The 20,230-nt window shown below is 39.3% G+C and overlaps 1 protein-coding gene across 2 annotated transcripts in view; it reads right to left on the bottom strand.

The window, feature by feature from the left end:
• Positions 1–3,998: 3,998 nt before the first annotated feature.
• mafga (MAF bZIP transcription factor G a) overlaps positions 3,999–20,230 on the bottom strand; it is a 33,412-nt gene continuing 17,180 nt past the window's right edge. For both annotated transcript variants that reach the window (XM_039654889.2, XM_039654888.2), the window contains exons 2-3: positions 19,356–19,429; positions 3,999–15,439 (exon numbers count right to left, since the gene is read on the bottom strand). In XM_039654889.2, the coding sequence (XP_039510823.2) occupies positions 15,032–15,439; positions 19,356–19,429 (482 nt within the window). In that variant the 3' untranslated portion in view covers positions 3,999–15,031. The remainder of the gene's footprint in view (positions 15,440–19,355; positions 19,430–20,230) is intronic.

Here is a 20,230-nt window from a genome sequence, read left to right as displayed (position 1 = left end):
TCATAAAAGTGCATCTGTCCATCATAAAAGTGCATCTATCCATCATAAAAGTGCATCTGTCCATCATAAAAGTGCATCCATCCATCATAAAAGGGCATCTATCATCATAAAAGTGCATCTATCCATCATAAAAGGGCATCTATCCATCGTAAAAGGGCATCTATCCATCATAAAATTGCATCTCTCCATCATAAAAGTGCATCTATCATCATAAAAGTGCATTTATCCATCATAAAAGTGCATCTATCCATGATAAAAGTGCTTCTCTCCATCACAAAAGTGCATCTGTCCATCATAAAAGTGCATCTATCCATCATAAAAGTGCTTCTATTCATCAAAAAAGTGCATCTGTCCATCATAAAAGTGCATCTAGCCATTATAAAATTGCATCTATCCATCATAATAGTGCATCTGTCCATCATAAAAGTGCATCTGTCCATCATAATAGTGCATCTATCCATCATAAAAGTGCATCTCTCCATCATAAAAGTGCATATGTCCATCATAAAAGTGCATCTATCCATCATAAAAGTGCTTCTCTCCATCATAAAAGTGCTTCTCTCCATCATAAAAGTGCATCTATCCATCATAAAAGTGCGTCTGTCCATCATAAAAGTGCTTCTCTCCATCATAAAAGTGCATCTATCCATCATAAAAGTGCATCCGTCCATCATAAAAGTGCATCTGTCCATCATAAAAGTGCATCTATCCATGATAAAAGTGCTTCTCTCCATCATAAAAGTGCATCTATCCATCATAAAAGTGCATCTGTCCATCATAAAAGTGCTTCTCTCCATCATAAAAGCGCATCTGTCCATCATAAAAGTGCTTCTCTCCATCATAAAAGTGCTTCTCTCCATCATAAAAGTGCTTCTCTCATCATAATAGTGCATCTATCCATCATAAAAGTGCATCTATCATCATAAAAGTGCATTTATCCATCATAAAAGTGCATTTGTCCATCATAAAAGTGCATCTATCCATCATAAAAGTGCTTCTCTCCATCACAAAAGTGCATCTGTCCATCATAAAAGTGCATCTATCCATCATAAAAGTGCATCTGTCCATCATAAAAGTGCATCTATCCATCATAAAAGTGCATCTGTCCATCATAAAAGTGCATCCATCCATCATAAAAGGGCATCTATCATCATAAAAGTGCATCTATCCATCATAAAAGGGCATCTATCCATCGTAAAAGGGCATCTATCCATCATAAAATTGCATCTCTCCATCATAAAAGTGCATCTATCATCATAAAAGTGCATTTATCCATCATAAAAGTGCATCTATCCATGATAAAAGTGCTTCTCTCCATCACAAAAGTGCATCTGTCCATCATAAAAGTGCATCTATCCATCATAAAAGTGCTTCTATTCATCAAAAAAGTGCATCTGTCCATCATAAAAGTGCATCTAGCCATTATAAAATTGCATCTATCCATCATAATAGTGCATCTGTCCATCATAAAAGTGCATCTGTCCATCATAATAGTGCATCTATCCATCATAAAAGTGCATCTCTCCATCATAAAAGTGCATATGTCCATCATAAAAGTGCATCTATCCATCATAAAAGTGCTTCTCTCCATCATAAAAGTGCTTCTCTCCATCATAAAAGTGCATCCGTCCATCATAAAAGTGCATCCATCCATCATAAAAGTGCTTCTATCCATCATAAAATGGCATCTGTACATCATAAAAGTGCATCTATCATAAAAGTGCTTCTCTCCATCATAAAAGTGCATCTATCCATCATTAAAATTGCATCTGTCCATCATAAAAGTGCATCTGTCCATCATAAAAGTGCTTCTCTCCATCATAAAAGTGCATCTATCCATCATAAAAGTGCATCTGTCCATCATAAAAGTGCATCCATCCATCATAAAAGGGCATCTAGCCATCATAAAAGTGCATCTATAGATCATAAAAGGGCATCTATCCATCATAAAATTGCATCTCTCCATCATAAAAGTGCATCTATCCATCATAAAAGGGCATCTATCCAGTATAAAAGGGCATCTATCCATCATAAAAGTGCATCTATCCATCATAAAAGTGCTTCTCTCCATCATAAAGGTAAATCCATGCTCTGGGTTAATAAAGGCCTTCTTAAGCGAAGCCATTCGTTTGTGTAAGAAAAATATACATATTTAAAACAACCAATCTACTCTGCATATATATATATATATATATATATATATATATATATATATATATATACACACAATTATTCATTGTCATTGTAAAGCTAGGTCGAGCCAGGACATTTTTTAATATAACTCTGATTGTATTCGTCTGAAAGAAGAATGTCATAAAAGAAGAAGTACCATATAGTACCTTAATGGTGTTATAAATAACCTTTCCAACAATATTTATTTTCATTAATATTAGTATATTATTAATATTACTATTATTAAAAGTAATGTCTATTGTTTTTCAGACTGTATCATAGTACTGAGACAGCTTTCATTAGAGTTACAAATGATCATCCGATCGTGGCTCTCTATTAATGTTACTTGATCTTAGTGCCGCATTTGATGCTATTGACCACAACATTCTTTTGAATAGACTCGAAAATGATGTTGGCATTAGTGGTTCAAATCATACTTATCTGACTAAATGAAGATAAGCAAATGAAGTGATGTCATATCGATCACAAGTTCAATATGGTGTACCACAAGGCTCAGTACTAGGACCGTTGCTGTTCACTCTGTACATGCTTCCCTTAGGAGATATCATTAGGAAACTTTCACTGTTATGCTGATGATACTCAGCTCTACTCTTCTTCAAAATTAATGGAATGCGTAGCTAATTTAAAAATTTGTAAAAACGAGTTTCTAATTATTGGGAAAAAACTCTGGAGGTAGTAACCTACTGTCTAACACTTGATGGCTGCTCTCTTCGTCGTCGGTTAAAACTGTAAGGAGAATTTTTTTTATAGTACTCGACGGGAAATCCGTCTGGTCCGGGGCTATACCACTCTGCATATTGTAATGCTCTACTGGGTGGTAGCCCTGCACGCTGAATAAACAAACTACAGCTGGACCAAAACACAGCAGCTCGAGTTCTAACCAGGACCAGTAAGTATGTCCATATTAGGCCGGTTCTTTCAATATTGCATTGGCTCATTATGTTTTTTTAGTCCTTTATCTGCCTGGTCTTATATCCTGTTGCCTCTAGGTTAAACTGGCAAAACAATAATTGGAAATCCAATGAAGAGATCAGATTAGTGGTCTTATCTGATTGGTTTCTCATGAGTCTAAACAACCACTAATCTAAATATTGGGAGTGACCAGTTGCCCCTCGATATCTATGGTAGTGGTATGGTAATATAAATTTGAGTAATTTAGAATATATTTAAAATATTTTCATATTTCACTCAGACATATTTCAAATACTACAAATTATAATTGTATTAATATTTTTTAGTGCCTTGACATGCAAATCGAGCCATACTGTATTAATTTTGACAAGTACCTGAGCCTATTTTTATTGTGATTTAGTTTTTAGGCTAAGTGTAAAAGCTGAGAGGAAAAATTATGCTTCTAATGAGAAGGATGCTGCATTTTCTCCATTTGAAAGAGGCTTCGGGCCAGTGAACAGCTTCTAAAGATAGAGGGAAAAATTGCCTTGTATGCTACAGACCCAAATTTAAGACAGACGCACCTCAACATCGCTCATGACTCCAATGTTTTACCCGCGTCATGCCAAAAATATGTTCTCAGAGGTTGCTTGAACTAGGTCAACTGACATCTTTTTTTGGATCACAGAGAGAAAAATTGTGCCATCTAAATGATAGCAGTATCCTTAAACCCGGATGAACAGCAATAAGCCTTCCCCAACAGTTTATTTGGGTCAATGACAATACCCCAAAATAACAATACCATGGAAAATAACCAAAATTTAGTTATTTTTGAATTGGGTAACATATTTATCGAATGACAGTTTAAGAGAAATTATGATTATACTGTATAAATATATATTTATATTCGTGAATCTTTCTCAAAACATTTTATTGGTCATATACAAAATAAAAGAAGCTGTAATTCAACAAACATACATTATATACAACAGTACATCAATAAATTAGCCACATCTGAGAAATGGTTCAAATCCACAGTCATTTAAATAGGAATACAGTGTTGTATCTAGATTGCAAAAAAGTACAACAATTTAATCAATAAATAGTTACAATTTACCCAATGTGTCACTGTTTCATACAAAGCACTGCAATATATCTTATTACAACCCATTGAAAAAATAACCAAAACCTATTCTATCAATGTTCACCAATCATAAACTTACATTTCATAGCTTTATTTGATGACTCACAAATCTAGTGTCAAATATAAAAACCTGTACAGTCACTTGCTTACCAAACAATGCGATGAACTATTAGACTAAAGATTGAGGACATTGCCATTAATGTGATGACTGAAAAAAAAAACGTTGCTTTTTAATAGGATTCATTCAAGACCCTTAAAAACAATGGCAGGTCCTGTTGCATAGCCTAACATTAAATTAATATAGTCACACAAGAATAATATAATAGCAATGACAATAGCTCTGTCCCAGAACGTAGTGAGCTTCCATGCCACCTGCTCACACAGGCATCTTGTTACTGATTTGACACAAACGGTGCTTCTCACAGTAGGTGCGCAAGAGTCTCTATTACAACGGATTCTGACATGAGGGCGTTTTTCACTTTTCCAATGTTTTCCTATGTTTGACCACTGCACTCTCATCTTTTGCAGCGTCTCGTAGATGACGTGCTGCTCTAAAACCACGCTACTCAAGTTAAAACAAGTTTTAAAAAACACGTCTTGAAACCTAGTGTTTTTTCCAAATTCCAATGCCAGCGTATTGCTAGCCCGGTTAAAACCAGACCATTCTCAGTTGTAACTGAGTTATGGTCTGGCAAAGCGTCATAGACTAATCATTTTCAGAGGGGTGTCACCAACGGATGTTGCGGGTAGACCTAAAACCAATCAGAGCAATAAAGGAGATGATGTATGCAGAGCGGCGGCTGGTGGAGAACCATCTCCGAGTGTTGAACGTTGAGGAAACGTTCAAATCGCTTAAAACAGCTGATTCCAACGAGTGATGTTCGACGGCAGCATCCATCTTTGTAATGTAGGCTACAAAATCTGCTTTAAAATCCCAGCGCTGTCGTCATCGTGTAAGCCCGCCCCAACGCTTCTGATTGGTGCCGCGATTTCGACGGATTGGAAATGGGCTGGGTTGTCTGTTGTCTGGGTTTTCCTAGGCTAGCGTATTGCATTTTTCAAAGCATAATAGTGAATGACACTTACACCGTTTCTACACCGGAATAGACAAACCACAATAGAAATAAATACACTGGATGCGACAGAAAACAACAAATCCCATATGCCCCGTTCAATTTCTGATGTACTTCACGCATTCACGCAATTTCTGACATAAGTTACACCATGGACGCGACACTTCTGCCGCAACACTACAGTTGACGTAGTTGACGTATGTACGTGTATATATGCGTGACCGTGACGTCAGCTGTAGTGTTTCTGAAGAGCATTTTTGAAGCCCAAAGTGGGCGGAGCCGGCCGTCACCATCTTGGACCATCGTCACCATCGCGTCACTCCCGGATAAACGAAACTGGGCAAAGAGGCGGATTAGCTGAGGAGACGTGACGATAACAGACCCCAGACAAATGGCTAGCAGTGACATCAGTGCCAATCCACCTGTCACTCAGGTGGCCACACCCTTAATTATGTAGAACTTTAAGGCTTAGTATAATTAAACAAGCGAGTCCTACAAAAATTCACCCCTCTCAAAGTTGTCATGAAGGGCAAAATTAGATATAGACCAAAACCACTCTTTGCACCATGGCTGTAAAAATGTATTTTTTTTCTGCTGTAAAGTTGGGAATTTAACATGGGGGTTTATGAGATTGCCTCTCTTCTCTTTTGGCCAGTCGATGAAATGCAGTCAGAAATAGAGTGAGGCATCCGTTTAGTCTGGGATTTGTCGTGTTGCCACAGCCACATCCAGTGTAGACAGCATCACTGGTTATAATGGGTACTGTCTGCTGTTGTCATCGCTGTCATTTTCTAGTGTAGACACTGTTAGAGCCGGTTCAGTTGAACTCCTTTTAACTTGAGTACTGCATTTTTAGAAAGCATGCGTGAGTCACTGCAAAAGACGAGTGCATTTTTAGGGTGCATGGTTTAAGTGTGATGTCCACCATGTTTAATTAATTTTTTTGACTGAGCTTGTCAAAATGCATTTTGGGACTGAATATGCTGTATTTGGTCAAATCAGGTTGTCGTTGTTGCGTACCTCTTGAAACAGAGTCAGGAATGCGTCTACGATGACACAAGCTAGGGTTTGGAATAGAGCTAATAAACACACTTCGCAGTGGTGGTGACTGTATCTCACTGAAATATCTTTGTCCTCAACAGTTATTTTACAATTGTGCTAAAACACTACCACAAACATAAAAAAATCAATTCTACAGTATATGAGCACATAAGTGTACAGTGTGGCACTTACGTCCTTGGGTGTCTTGAAAGGCGCCCTGAAATAAAATGTATTATTATTATTATTATCCAAGAACTACATGAAACACCACAGAGAAGTGCTGTGTGAAACAAGTGTGCTGAAAACCTCAAAAACGCTGCTTTTCAGAAAGAGTGGATGTGGTGAGTGCAATACATGAGCAGTGAACTCTTGACAACAGTCATCAAACTGTTGAAAACGTTGTTTCCAGACTGGTGTGGCCTTGAGTCTGTGATGTGAGGTAAGAGGGAAGTGCATTCATGTCACAGTGAATCAGTTTCAGTCAGTTTATTTTCATCTTAAAGCAATAGTTCATCCAAAAATGAAAGCTGTCATACTTGCCCTTCTGTCAGACTGGAAAATAAGGGCGATCAAGATCAGGCGCCAGTTTCATAAACACAGGCATTATGTTAAGACTTAGGTCAATCTACTTACTGACTTAAAGATAAAAACAATCACAAACCACAAATAAAGGTGACCTGACTCAATTTTGAAATTACTTGCATTTCACCGTATAGCCTCAGATGACTTGGAATAGAGGCACAAGTCATACACACTATACTTTCATTATAACTTCAAGTGATTTTTTCCTTTTTGGAGTTTGGTAGTAAAAAAAAATAATCAGACAGTGGTTTGGATCAACATGAGGTTGGATGTATGGCAGTTTTCATTTGCAGGTAAACAATCACTTTAAATCAACTACAGTCAATGATCTGAATGTTCTCAGGGTTTTAACAATTTGCATACATCAGGGCTATACGTCAGAGAACTTCTGGTGCTTTTTGTGTGTGTAAATCACACTGAACATTTGTCCTGAGAAAACGCCCTGAAAGAGCGTCTAAAATAAGCCCATTTCATTTCAAACGCCTGTGCATTCAGTAGTTCTGCTCCGAGTCAACATCTGTCCATCAGAACCAGAACATGAGCAAGACAGAGTTGACAATCACATAACGTTTGAAATATTATAGCTCTGTTCAAAACCCTAGACCTGAAACGCAGCCTTAAACTGATCTGTGCTGACGCGCAATTTGGAGAATGGATGGATAGATTCTTTTATTTTTCAGTGAGCTTGTTAACCGTCCATGAAGGATTCATGCAATGCTTCTTAATTTGGTGTTATTTCATGTTGAGGGCGCGTAAACCAGACAGAAACCCATTATAATCGGCGATGCTGTCTACATCGGACAGCATCAGTTATAGACAGCATCTGCATCTATGCCGTCTACACCAGATGTGGTGCAATACGTCAAGTTTCCGAACATGTAAACGTTCGGAAAAGGATTCTGTTCAAGTAAACACATGCCCTTTTCTGAAACCAGACAGAAAACCATTATAATCGGTGATGCTGTCTACACTGGATGCAGTGTGACATGACAAACAAGACAGAAACCCATTATAATCGGTGATGCTGTCTACACTGGATGCAGTGCGACATGACAAACAAGACAGAAACCCATTATAATCGGTGATGCTGTCTACACCGGATGCAGTGGGACATGACAAACAAGACAGAAATCCATTATAATCGCTGATGCTGTCTACACCGGATGCAGTGTGACACGACAAACAAGACAGAAACCCATTATAATCGGTGATGCTGTCTACACTGGATGCAGTGTGACATCACAAACCAGACAGAAACCCATTATAATCGGTGATGCTGTCTACACCAGATGCAGTGTGACACGACAAACAAGACAGAAACCCATTATAATCGGTGATGCTGTCTACACTGGATGCAGTGTGACATGACAAACAAGACAGAAACCCATTATAATCGGTGATGCTGTCTACACTGGATGCAGTGTGACATCACAAACCAGACAGAAACCCATTATAATCGGTGATGCTGTCTACACCAGATGCAAGTGCAACACAACAAACCAAACAGAAACCCATTATAATCGGTGATGCTGTCTACACTGGATGCAGTGTGACATCACAAACCAGACAGAAACCAATTATAATCGGTGATGCTGTCTACACTGGATGCAGTGTGACATGACAAACAAGACAGAAACCCATTATAATCGGTGATGCTGTCTACACTGGATGCAGTGTGACATCACAAACCAGACAGAAACCCATTATAATCGGTGATGCTGTCTACACCAGATGCAAGTGCAACACAACAAACCAAACAGAAACCCATTATAATCGGTGATGCTGTCTACACTGGATGCAGTGTGACATCACAAACCAGACAGAAACCCATTATAATCGGTGATGCTGTCTACACTGGATGCAGTGTGACATCACAAACCAGACAGAAACCCATTATAATCGGTGATGCTGTCTACACCAGATGCAAGTGCAACACAACAAACCAAACAGAAACCCATTATAATCGGTGATGCTGTCTACACTGGATGCAGTGTGACATCACAAACCAGACAGAAACCCATTATAATCGGTGATGCTGTCTACACTGGATGCAGTGTGACATCACAAACCAGACAGAAACCCATTATAATCGGTGATGCTGTCTACACCAGATGCAAGTGCAACACAACAAACCAAACAGAAACCCATTATAATCGGTGATGCTGTCTACACCAGATGCAAGTGCAACACAACAAACCAAACAGAAACCCATTATAATCGGTGATGCTGTCTACACTGGATGCAGTGTGACATCACAAACCAGACAGAAACCCATTATAATCGGTGATGCTGTCTACACTGGATGCAGTGTGACATGACAAACAAGACAGAAACCCATTATAATCGGTGATGCTGTCTACACTGGATGCAGTGTGACATCACAAACCAGACAGAAACCCATTATAATCGGTGATGCTGTCTACACCAGATGCAGTGCAACACAACAAACCAGACAGAAACCCATTATAATCGGTGATGCTGTCTACACTGGATGCAGTGTGACATCACAAACCAGACAGAAAACCATTATAATCTGTGATGCTGTCTACACCAGATGCAGTGCAACACGACAAACCAGACAGAAACCCATTATAATCGGTGATGCTGTCTACACCAGATGCAAGTGCAACACAACAAACCAAACAGAAAACCATTATAATCGGTGATGCTGTCTACACCAGATGCAGTGCAACACGACAAACCAGACAGAAACCCATTATAATCGGTGATGTTGTCTACACCGGATGCAGTGTGACACGACAAACAAGACAGAAACCCATTATAATTGGTGATGCTGTCTACACCAGATTCAGTGTGACACGACAAACAAGACAGAAACCCATTATAATTGGTGATGCTGTCTACACCAGATGCAGTGTGACTCCACAAACCAGACAGAAACCCATTATAATCGGTGATGCTGTCTACACCGGATGCAGTGTGACACGACAAACAAGACAGAAACCCATTATAATCGGTGATGCTGTCTACACCGGATGCAGTGTGACACGACAAACAAGACAGAAACCCATTATAATCGGTGATGCTGTCTACACCGGATGCAGTGTGACACGACAAACAAGACAGAAACCCATTATAATCGGTGATGCTGTCTACACCGGATGCAGTGTGACATGACAAACAAGACAGAAACTCATTATAATTGGTGATGCTGTCTACACCGGATGCAGTGCGACACGACAAACAAGACAGAAATCCATTATAATTGGTGATGCTGTCTACGCCAGATGCAGTGCGACACCACAAACCAGACAGAAACCCATTATAATCGCTGATGCCGTCTACACCGGATGCAATGCGACACCACAAACCAGACAGAAACCCATTATAATCGATGATGCTGTCTACGCCGGATGCAGTGCGACATCACAAACCAGACAGAAACCCATTATAATCGGTGATGCTGTCTACACCGGATGCAGTGTGACACGACCAAAAAGACAGAAACCCATTATAATCGGTGATTCTGTCTACACCGGATGCAGTGCGACACGACAAACAAGACAGAAATCCATTATAATTGGTGATGCTGTCTACGCCAGATGCAGTGCGACACCACAAACCAGACAGAAACCCATTATAATCGATGATGCTGTCTACGCCGGATGCAGTGCGACACGAGAAACCCATTATAATTGCTGATGCTGTCTACACCAGATGCAGTGCGACACGACAAACAAGACAGAAATCCATTATAATTGGTGATGCTGTCTACGCCAGATGCAGTGCGACACCACAAACCAGACAGAAACCCATTATAATCGATGATGCTGTCTACGCCGGATGCAGTGCGACACGAGAAACCCATTATAATTGGTGATGCTGTCTACGCCAGATGCAGTGCGACACCACAAACCAGACAGAAACCCATTATAATCGCTGATGCTGTCTACACCGGATGCAATGCGACACCACAAACCAGACAGAAACCCATTATAATCGATGATGCTGTCTACGCCGGATGCAGTGCGACATCACAAACCAGACAGAAACCCATTATAATCGGTGATGCTGTCTACACCGGATGCAGTGTGACACGACCAAAAAGACAGAAACCCATTATAATCGGTGATTCTGTCTACACCGGATGCAGTGCGACACGACAAACAAGACAGAAATCCATTATAATTGGTGATGCTGTCTACGCCAGATGCAGTGCGACACCACAAACCAGACAGAAACCCATTATAATCGATGATGCTGTCTACGCCGGATGCAGTGCGACACGAGAAACCCATTATAATTGCTGATGCTGTCTACACCAGATGCAGTGCGACACGACAAACAAGACAGAAACCCATTATAATCAGTGATGCTGTCTACACCGGATGCAGTGTGACACGACAAACAAGACAGAAACCCATTATAATCGGTGATGCTGTCTACACCGGATGCAGTGCGACACCACAAACCAGACAGAAACCCATTATAATAGGTGATGCTGTCTACACCAGATGCAGTGTGACACGACAAACAAGACAGAAACCCATTATAATCGGTGATGCTGTCTACACCGGATGCAGTGTGACATGACAAACAAGACAGAAACCCATTATAATAGGTGATGCTGTCTACACCAGATGCAGTGCGACACCACAAACCAGACAGAAACCCATTATAATAGGTGATGCTGTCTACACCAGATGCAGTGTGACACGACAAACAAGACAGAAACCCATTATAATCGGTGATGCTGTCTACACCGGATGCAGTGTGATATGACAAACAAGACAGAAACCCATTATAAACGGTGATGCTGTCTACACCGGATGCAGTGTGACACGACAAACAAGACAGAAACCCATTATAATCGGTGATGCTGTCTACACCAGATGCAGTGTGATATGACAAACAAGACAGAAACACATTATAATCGGTGATGCTGTCTACACCGGATGCAGTGCGACACAAGTTTGCGAACGGTAAATGTACAGCCTTTTCTATTCAAGCATCGTGTGTAGACACAGTGTTAAAATGCTGCTCAGTTCACTAGGTTTTGGAACAGATCCACATCTTCATCGCTTTGTAGAGGATTTAAACTTAGCTCTTGCTAATCTTGTTCAAATGTTGTTTGAAAATATGGATAACTTGTGTTTTTCCAAACCCACTGTGCTGGAAGTCAGCTGGAGTAAATTTTTATCATTCAACAAAACCCATATGTTCTGAGATATGGAAGGAGTCAAAATGAATGTACACGGTCTATATTACATTATAATATTCACTTAAAGAATACAGCAGGACACTTACACAGTGAACAACACTGTCACCTGACCACATACACACACAGCACGCCCAATTGCATGTGTCTATTTACTAGAAAAGCAATCAGACTTCAATAATAAGCCACTTTTGGTACAATTGCAAAATTTATATCAAACTATTTTTTTTGTTCATATAAATATTTTTTTTTTTCTGTTTTCGTTTTCCGGAAAGAAAAACAACATTTTGTTAGTTGAAGTAAGACATCGGAGACCATTTGCTAACGATTCAACAATAAAGCCTGTGTTAAGTTGCTTCTGGAAATTAAATGCGACCAGCCCATCCATACAAAGCACAGAACAACAAAACTACAGCTCTACGACTGAACAAAGCTATGATCAACACTTCACCAACACGGTTCACCAACTAACAGCAAATAAATGCCTCATCTCTGCCATGTTTTTGAGGAAAGGCTTTTTCTCATAAGTCATGTCTGCAAAAGATGAACGTCACCTGCCAGACAGTTCAACTGCTCTCCCATGCATAAATACTGTAGTTTATTGCCTCTCCTGCTCATATTCCTCAGAATATAACTTGTAAACATCATTCCACTAATGGAATTGAACTCAACAGGAAAGAAATTTGATAACTGAAAATAATTGTGAATTACAAGATCCTTCCTTTATACCATTTCTGATAGTACAGTGAATACGTTTATCCCATCAGTCAGTGGACAATAACAAGCACAGGCGACTCAAATTGGATCTCAAGTGGACACAAAAACTTTTCGCAGAATGTCCTTTTCCATACGGTGAAAGCATATAGTTACCATATCTCACATAGCCCTGAAAGAATTTAAAAAGTACCATGAAAGGATATTACTTTTGCATTTGGTTATTCATTAAATACTCCATCAGCGCTTGCACATTAGAGGTCCTCACGGGTCCACTTCGACTGGAAAACCCGAGGTGCGACCCGAGACTCCAGCGGGTTCGAGTCCAAACCTCTGACGAGAGCCTCGGACACGGGTCAGGTCCGATCTTAGCTGCCCCGGTCTCAGGTCACTTTAAATAAATGTGCTTTTACCCGAATAGACCAGAAAAGACCAAAATTCTTGTAAAATGTGCCAAATTTCCATTATTAGTTTTGTGTGCTTAACAATATTTTATTATTTAAAAGAAATTCTATGTTACTCTGTCAATCTGTTCTTCTGTGTAAATGCCTATTTCCTTATTAACAGTAATATTTTGTGCAATATGGCGGTTTATCTACTTATCTACTGGCCCAAGCGAGATACTCAAACTGTTGCCAGGTATTGATTACAAAAACAAAAAAATCTAAATGATTGCAAACAATTAAGCCATGACTGTTTGACTTCTTGTTTTTCTTCAAACAAAACTACGTGTGAAATCCCCCAAAAACATAGTCTGCACATTTTTGAAGTATAGGCTACATAATCTGGGAACATGGCTTATGTAAATGTTGAACAGATGATTGGAGAATTAATTGAGCTACAAATAAGAGATGGGCATATTTTAAAAGTTACAAGTGTTTCTTCACTTTCAACCTGTCAAAGATGAAGTCACCACAAGCCAATGGCATACAGGGATGCAAGCATGTGAAGCCTTCGGCTAATACTATGGGGGCACTGGATAGGTTTTTCTTTTATTTTTTGATGTATTTATGAGTGTCGTTTTTGGGTAGGAAGTGATTCTGGTCGATCCATGCCAGCTACAGATCATGAATGAACGAGGCTTTCATTACTGTACTCCCAGAGCGCTTTATCATTATATCAGGGACCCATGAAGATCTCTAATTCACATCTTTGACTTCGGTTTGCCTAGATGCTCCTCGTCAGGATGAACGGTATGGTCAATGGTACGAATGGTACCAACGGACGAATGGTCAACTGTATGCTTATTCTGTATGGAAAAATAAACCAACACATAAAAGCTCTCCTTTGTGTTCTACGGACCAAGTAACACGGGTTTAGTACCAAACAACGGTGATAATTTTTGTGTTAAGCTCAAGTCTGCAGTGTTGTAGTCGAGACCACCTCCCTCGAGTCAAGACCGAGTCCATAGAGAGTCGAGTCCGAGACCAGAGACGGTCGAGTCCAAGTCGAGACCGAGACCAGTGAGGGTTGATTACCTAATTTACTTTTATTTACTTAGAGAAATCCTTTTTTTTTTTTTACTGAATTTACTTAGAGTTTAAAAAATATGATCAGTTTAGGGTAAAAAGGCCACATAGTAGGTGGTGTTAAAAGTAATTTTATTACAATTTGTCATGCGCAGTTGCGCACTAGAAAATCACCAATCACTGGGCGTGTCAATCAGTTTAAAGAAATATTTTATTAACATACATTAATAATCATGAAAAATATTTTGAATTGAACACGAGTGGACTTGGGAATAAGTCCGAGTCCTAAAAAAAAAAAATGTTCGAGTACGAGTCAATTCCGAGTCCAAATGCACACGAGTCCACGACAAGACCAAGACCATTAAAATATGGTCTCGAGACCGAGTCCGAGACGAGTCCGAGTCTCGAGTACTACAACACTGCAAGTCTGTATAATATTGAATCTCAATTTTTTTTTAAATCTTTTTCGGAGAGATTTTAGAGTTGTCTGTTTACACTTTTTAATCAAAGAGTAGATTTCTGAATGTTTTAGCGCGAGTATCATTATCTGATTAATGAAACGTTGATATAAATTTGACAAAACAAGAGTTGTGATTGACAGATTGATCTCTAAAAAGAAATGACAAGTGCTTTATCTTTTTCTGAGAGATTCGGTTTACACTTGTATAGAGTAGATTTCCGAACAGACTGTAGCGTGAGTAAACCTGTGATGGATGCGCTTGCAGAAGTGCTCCGGGTCAGGGCATTAAGAGCGCGCTTGTGTTTTGGACTTGACGATGGTGATGACGCTGGTGGTGGCCACTTTAGTGACGGGACCCCTGTGGGCCACAGTCCTGGCGAAGCTCTGGAGAGCCTCATATTTGGAGCGCAGCAGCTCCAGCTCGGCTTTGATGCTGGCGTTCTCCGAGACCAGCTTCTCCACCTCGTGCTGGAGCTCGATCTTCTGCTTCTCCAGCTCCTCCTTCTGCGTCACGCGCTTCACTCGACAGCTGGCGGCGTAGCCTCGGTTTTTGAGCGTGCGTCGACGCTGTTTCAGCTGCAGGATTTCATCTTTGGTCAGGCCGCGCAAGTGCTGGTTCAGCTCTCGCACAGACATGGACACCAGTTCATCATCCGTGAGACTCGTGCCATTCTCACCTGGCTCTCGCTTCACCTGCAGACCAAGCCAAGACACCTTCACTTATACAGATTGATTCAAAGCAGCTTCACATCGATAATAAGTCTAATAAGTAACAGAGATTGCAAAGTTAGTTGCATATCTTATAATCAGTATAATGTCTGTTGGAGGATCATCACAATAAAGAGTTAGCAGATATTAAGTAGAGAGTCTACTAATACTTTAATGAGAGATAGTTGGCATGTAGACTCTCTGCTTAATATCTGCTAACTCTTTATTGTGATGATCCTCCAACAGACATTATAGAGGGTATCCTGCAGTTCCTCACAATGAGTGGCAAAAAGACTGAGCGGCTGTATGTGTTTTCAGCGTGAATGCCGCAAAAACAAACACAACACATATAAAGTGGGAAAGAGCTTTGTGATTGACTGAACAACTAGATTTGATTAAAAAAAAAAATCAGAGGTATATTTTTACAGACTGCTATAGAAAGAGGAGCAAATCGATCGAAACAACTGGACTCCAGTCAGCGAAAGGTGGATCTGCAGTTATCATTTTGTGTCAATTTAGGTGGAAAACCATACCCATTTATTTTGTATTGTTATAATAACTCATCAATTCAATATTTATCATTTCATATTCTGCATAATTTGATGTTTTTTAATAAACACTGACCAAAAAAAACTCTAAAGTTTTAGGGCTGGATGATATGATATATATATACAGTATATAGGCTATATTTAACACTGATATGAGTGATAACCCGGATTTAGACCGACCTATATTGTATTTATATAAAGCATTCACAGGCAAATTTGCTTTATGTTTAGGTCTATATTGCTTTTATTTCCCCGGTGTCGAAATCAGGCAAACATAAATGTCAGGCAACACATCTCCTGGCTGCATGTCAATATCCATGGATCACTGGATCTTTAGTAAGTTGTAAGGAACACTACATTGAGTCCAACATTTAGTTTAAATTGATAAAATTGTTCGTTTTAGTCGCATTTTCGCAGTTTCCCCTATTAAATCCAGTCACGTAGCAGATCTTTTGCCACTCGGTCAGGCTGAGGGGGGTTGTTTCGGTGGGAAAGTGACGTCAATGCATTCCATCTATTCTAAGAAGAGTATTAAATCACATAATAAATCACAATATAATCATATTTGGTAACACTTTACTTGAAGGGGTGTGCATAAGACTGACATGACACCTTCATAACCATGACATGTCATGAATATGAAGGAAGCTTTATGCATGTACGACTGTTGTCATTAACTGTCATTCGCTCAATTATGACATTTTTAATGCAAATATGACATTGTTTGAGATGTCTTGACAGAAACCAATACATCATAACCTGACATTACAACTTGGCATTACCAAGACAACATAAATTGTCATAAACACGACAAAGCAGATTAATGATCAAACTTAAGAAACCACAGTCTAGCTTTATGGGTTAACATTACATTAAATTGTCAGGTGGTTGGTTTTGACATCCAAAATAAAACCTCCTTCATATGTCATGTCATGATTATGGAGGTGTCATGTTAGTCTTATGCACACCCCTTCAAGTAAAGTGTTACCAAATATGATTATATTGTGATTATGTGATTTAATACTCTTCTTCTGCTGTCTTAAAGGGATAGTTCACCCAAAAATGTAAATTCTGTCAGTATTTACTCACCCTCTTGTTGTTCCAACCCTGTAAGACCTTCGTTCATCTTCGAAACATGAATTATGATATATTTGATGAAATCTGAGAGCTGGATCACTCCTCCATACTAGTCCATAGGCTAAACTTGCCATCCTCGAATAGTTATTAAAAACATTGTTAAAATAGTCCATGTGACTACAATGGCTCAATCTTAAAGGATTAGTTCACTTTTGAAAAAACTTTTGCTGATAATTTACTCACCCCCATGTCATCCAAGATGTCCATGTCTTTCTTTCCTCAGTCGAAAAGAAATTTAGGTTTTTGATGAAAACATTCCAGGATCTTTCTCCATATAATGGACTTCAATGGGAACCGGATGGTTCAAGGTCCAAAAGACAGTTAATAACTGTTTCAGATGCAGCTTCAAATGTCTTTAAACGACACCAGACGATGAATAAGGGTCTTATCATGCGAAACGATCGGTTATTTCAAAGCTTATTCCAAAAATGTAACTTTTTTAAGGACAAATGCTAGCCTTGCTCCATTCTGTGAGGCGCGTTTGTAACGTCACGTAATACGTAATTACGTTCAAAAGGTCACGGGCGATGTAGCCGGAAGTACAGAATCAAAATCGTCCGACATCGTTGTTTTCCCTTTTAATTCCTTTTTTGTAAACGGCGTTTGAGTTAGTTTTCACGTTCAACCTATGCGTTCAACTTGTAAACACTCTGACTCTGTACTTCTGGCTACGTCGCCCGTGACCTTTTGAACGTAATTACGTACTACGTGACGTTGCAAACGCGCCTCACAGAATGGAGAAAGGCTAGCATTTGTCCTTAGAAAAGTTACATTTTTGTAATAACTTTCGAAATAACCGATCGTTTCGAATGATAAGACCCTTATTCATCGTCTGGTGTCGTTTAAAGACATTTGAAGCTGCATCTGAAACTGTTATTAACACTATCTTTTGGACCTGAACCATCCGGTTCCCATTGAAATCCTGGAATGTTTTCATCAAAAACCTTAATTTCTTTTCGACTGAGGAAAGAAAGACATGGACATCTTGGATGACATGGGGGTGAGTAAATTATCAGCAAAAGTTTTTTCAAAAGTGAACTAATCCTTTAACTTTATCAAACGACGAGAACACTTTTTGAGCGCAAAAACAAACAAAAATAACGACTTTATTTCAACTATTCATTTCCTTCTCTCTGGGCCTCGAGTCAGGTTACTAGTTTAATAGCGTATGATCTGTTGTTGTACGTCACACACATTACACACATGACCAGCGTCAGCCAATAGTGAGCCTGCGTGTGATGTATGCAATTTCACTAGTTTAACTGAATAGAGGCGCAAAGAGAAGGAAGTGACTAGTTGAAATAAAGTCTTTATTTATGTTTGTTTTTTGCGCACAAAAAGTATTCTCGTTGTTTGATAAAGTTAAGATTGAGCCGCTGAAGTCACTTGGACTATTTTAACAATGTCTTTAATAACTTTTCGAGGCCGGCAAGTTTCAATCCCTCAAGAAGCCTATTTTAGTATGGAGGAGTGATCCAGCTCTCAGATTTCATCAAAAATATCTTAAAGGTATAGCGGAGGATCTTTCCGAATTTTAGAGAAGACCCGCCCTCTCCAATTTTTTTAAAAATGCACATGCACATTTGCTCCCGAGAAGGATAGCTATTACGCCTTGCACAATTAGCGAACTCATTGGCTAATCATAGCTTACATTAACTTTTACTAGCAGTGATTTTAAATGGATGTCTCCAAATAGCGTGACAAACTTTACCTGTCTAGTAGAATCTTCGCGACTGCGGCATCAGTGGGAAGCCCAACCTGTGCTTTTAGCGCACGCCAGTGTGTGAAATATTCACCCAAAATCACTCTGGTCTTGTTTCTATATTCTGCGGCCTTTCTCTTCTTATCATTCACTTCGTATACATTTTTTTCTCTTTCGACCCTCAGCCATTTTCAAAGGAATGGCTGAAACCGTAACTCATCACACATAATACACCTGAAAGTGAAAACTACATAGGGACGAGCACGTACGACGGCCTTACGTAAACATATCACCAGAATGATTGACACTTAGGTGGACCAATAGTATAGGCTACCCACCCGGAAAAAGAAAATCCTCCGCTATACCTTTAATTCTTAAATCTTAAGTCTTACAGGGTTTGAACAACATGAGGGTGAGTAAATACTGACAGAATTTTTGGGTGAACTAACCCTTTAAGCTTTGCATTGTGATTTGTAGACACTTGCATTTGAAAGCTCATCTGAACACACAGTACCTTGAGTGCTTTGTTTCCCTTGTTTGTAGTAGTCATGCCACGAGAGCCTCTCTCCACTGCCCCGCTCGACAGGTCTGAGAACACAACACACACATGCTTCTCAGGTCATCAGGCTCACAACTCAATTCTGAATACATGCAATGAACTGCTATGTTAACCTAGAATATGTTCATTTCAAACAAAGTTTGAAACAAGAATCGAACAAAAAATGAGGATTTCTACTTTAGTGCAGTTCTACTATTCAATAAATGAAAAAAAAAAAAAAAACTTAAGTAAACATCTCGTCAACAAGCCATCCTTCATGTCAAATCACTAACCCCAAGTATGTGCAACATTAGGGGTGGGTATGATATGACCAAAACCTTACATCATTATGATAAACATTGTTATTTTTGCTTTAAATACAGTTTTAATCGTCAAAAATTTTTATATAACAAAAAACTAATACTTAACGCATAACCATGGCGTAACAGTACCACATAAAACAGAACGGCAAGATATAATGTGGGCCTGAACTGTGATAACATGTACCGTTTCAGTTGCTTGCCTTGAATAGCATTACTAAGTAGTTGAAAATTTTAAGCACTTGGGTACAATCATTGATCGCACCTTAAGTTTTAATGCGAACTCAGAAAGTATCTGTAAGAGAGCTAACCAGCGACTGTTTTTAATTAGGAGATTGAGGAGTTTCAGGGTCAGTCAACATATTCTTGAGATGGCATATAGGGGCCTTGTAGAAAGTATTTTACAGTACAATATAACAGCCTGGTATGGTAACCTGAATGTTAAAGATAAAAACAAACTTTCTAAAATTGTTAATACGGCTGGGAAGGTGATTGGCAAGTCACAAAGGCAGCTTGGGGATTTATTTGATA

The sequence above is a fragment of the Pimephales promelas genome, chromosome 3, assembly GCF_988280905.1.
Source record: "Pimephales promelas chromosome 3, fPimPro1.hap1.1, whole genome shotgun sequence".
In the NCBI taxonomy this organism is placed as follows: Eukaryota; Metazoa; Chordata; class Actinopteri; order Cypriniformes; family Leuciscidae; genus Pimephales; species Pimephales promelas.
Note: the sequence above shows the minus strand (reverse complement) of the source record. Positions and strands in the feature narration are given on the sequence as shown.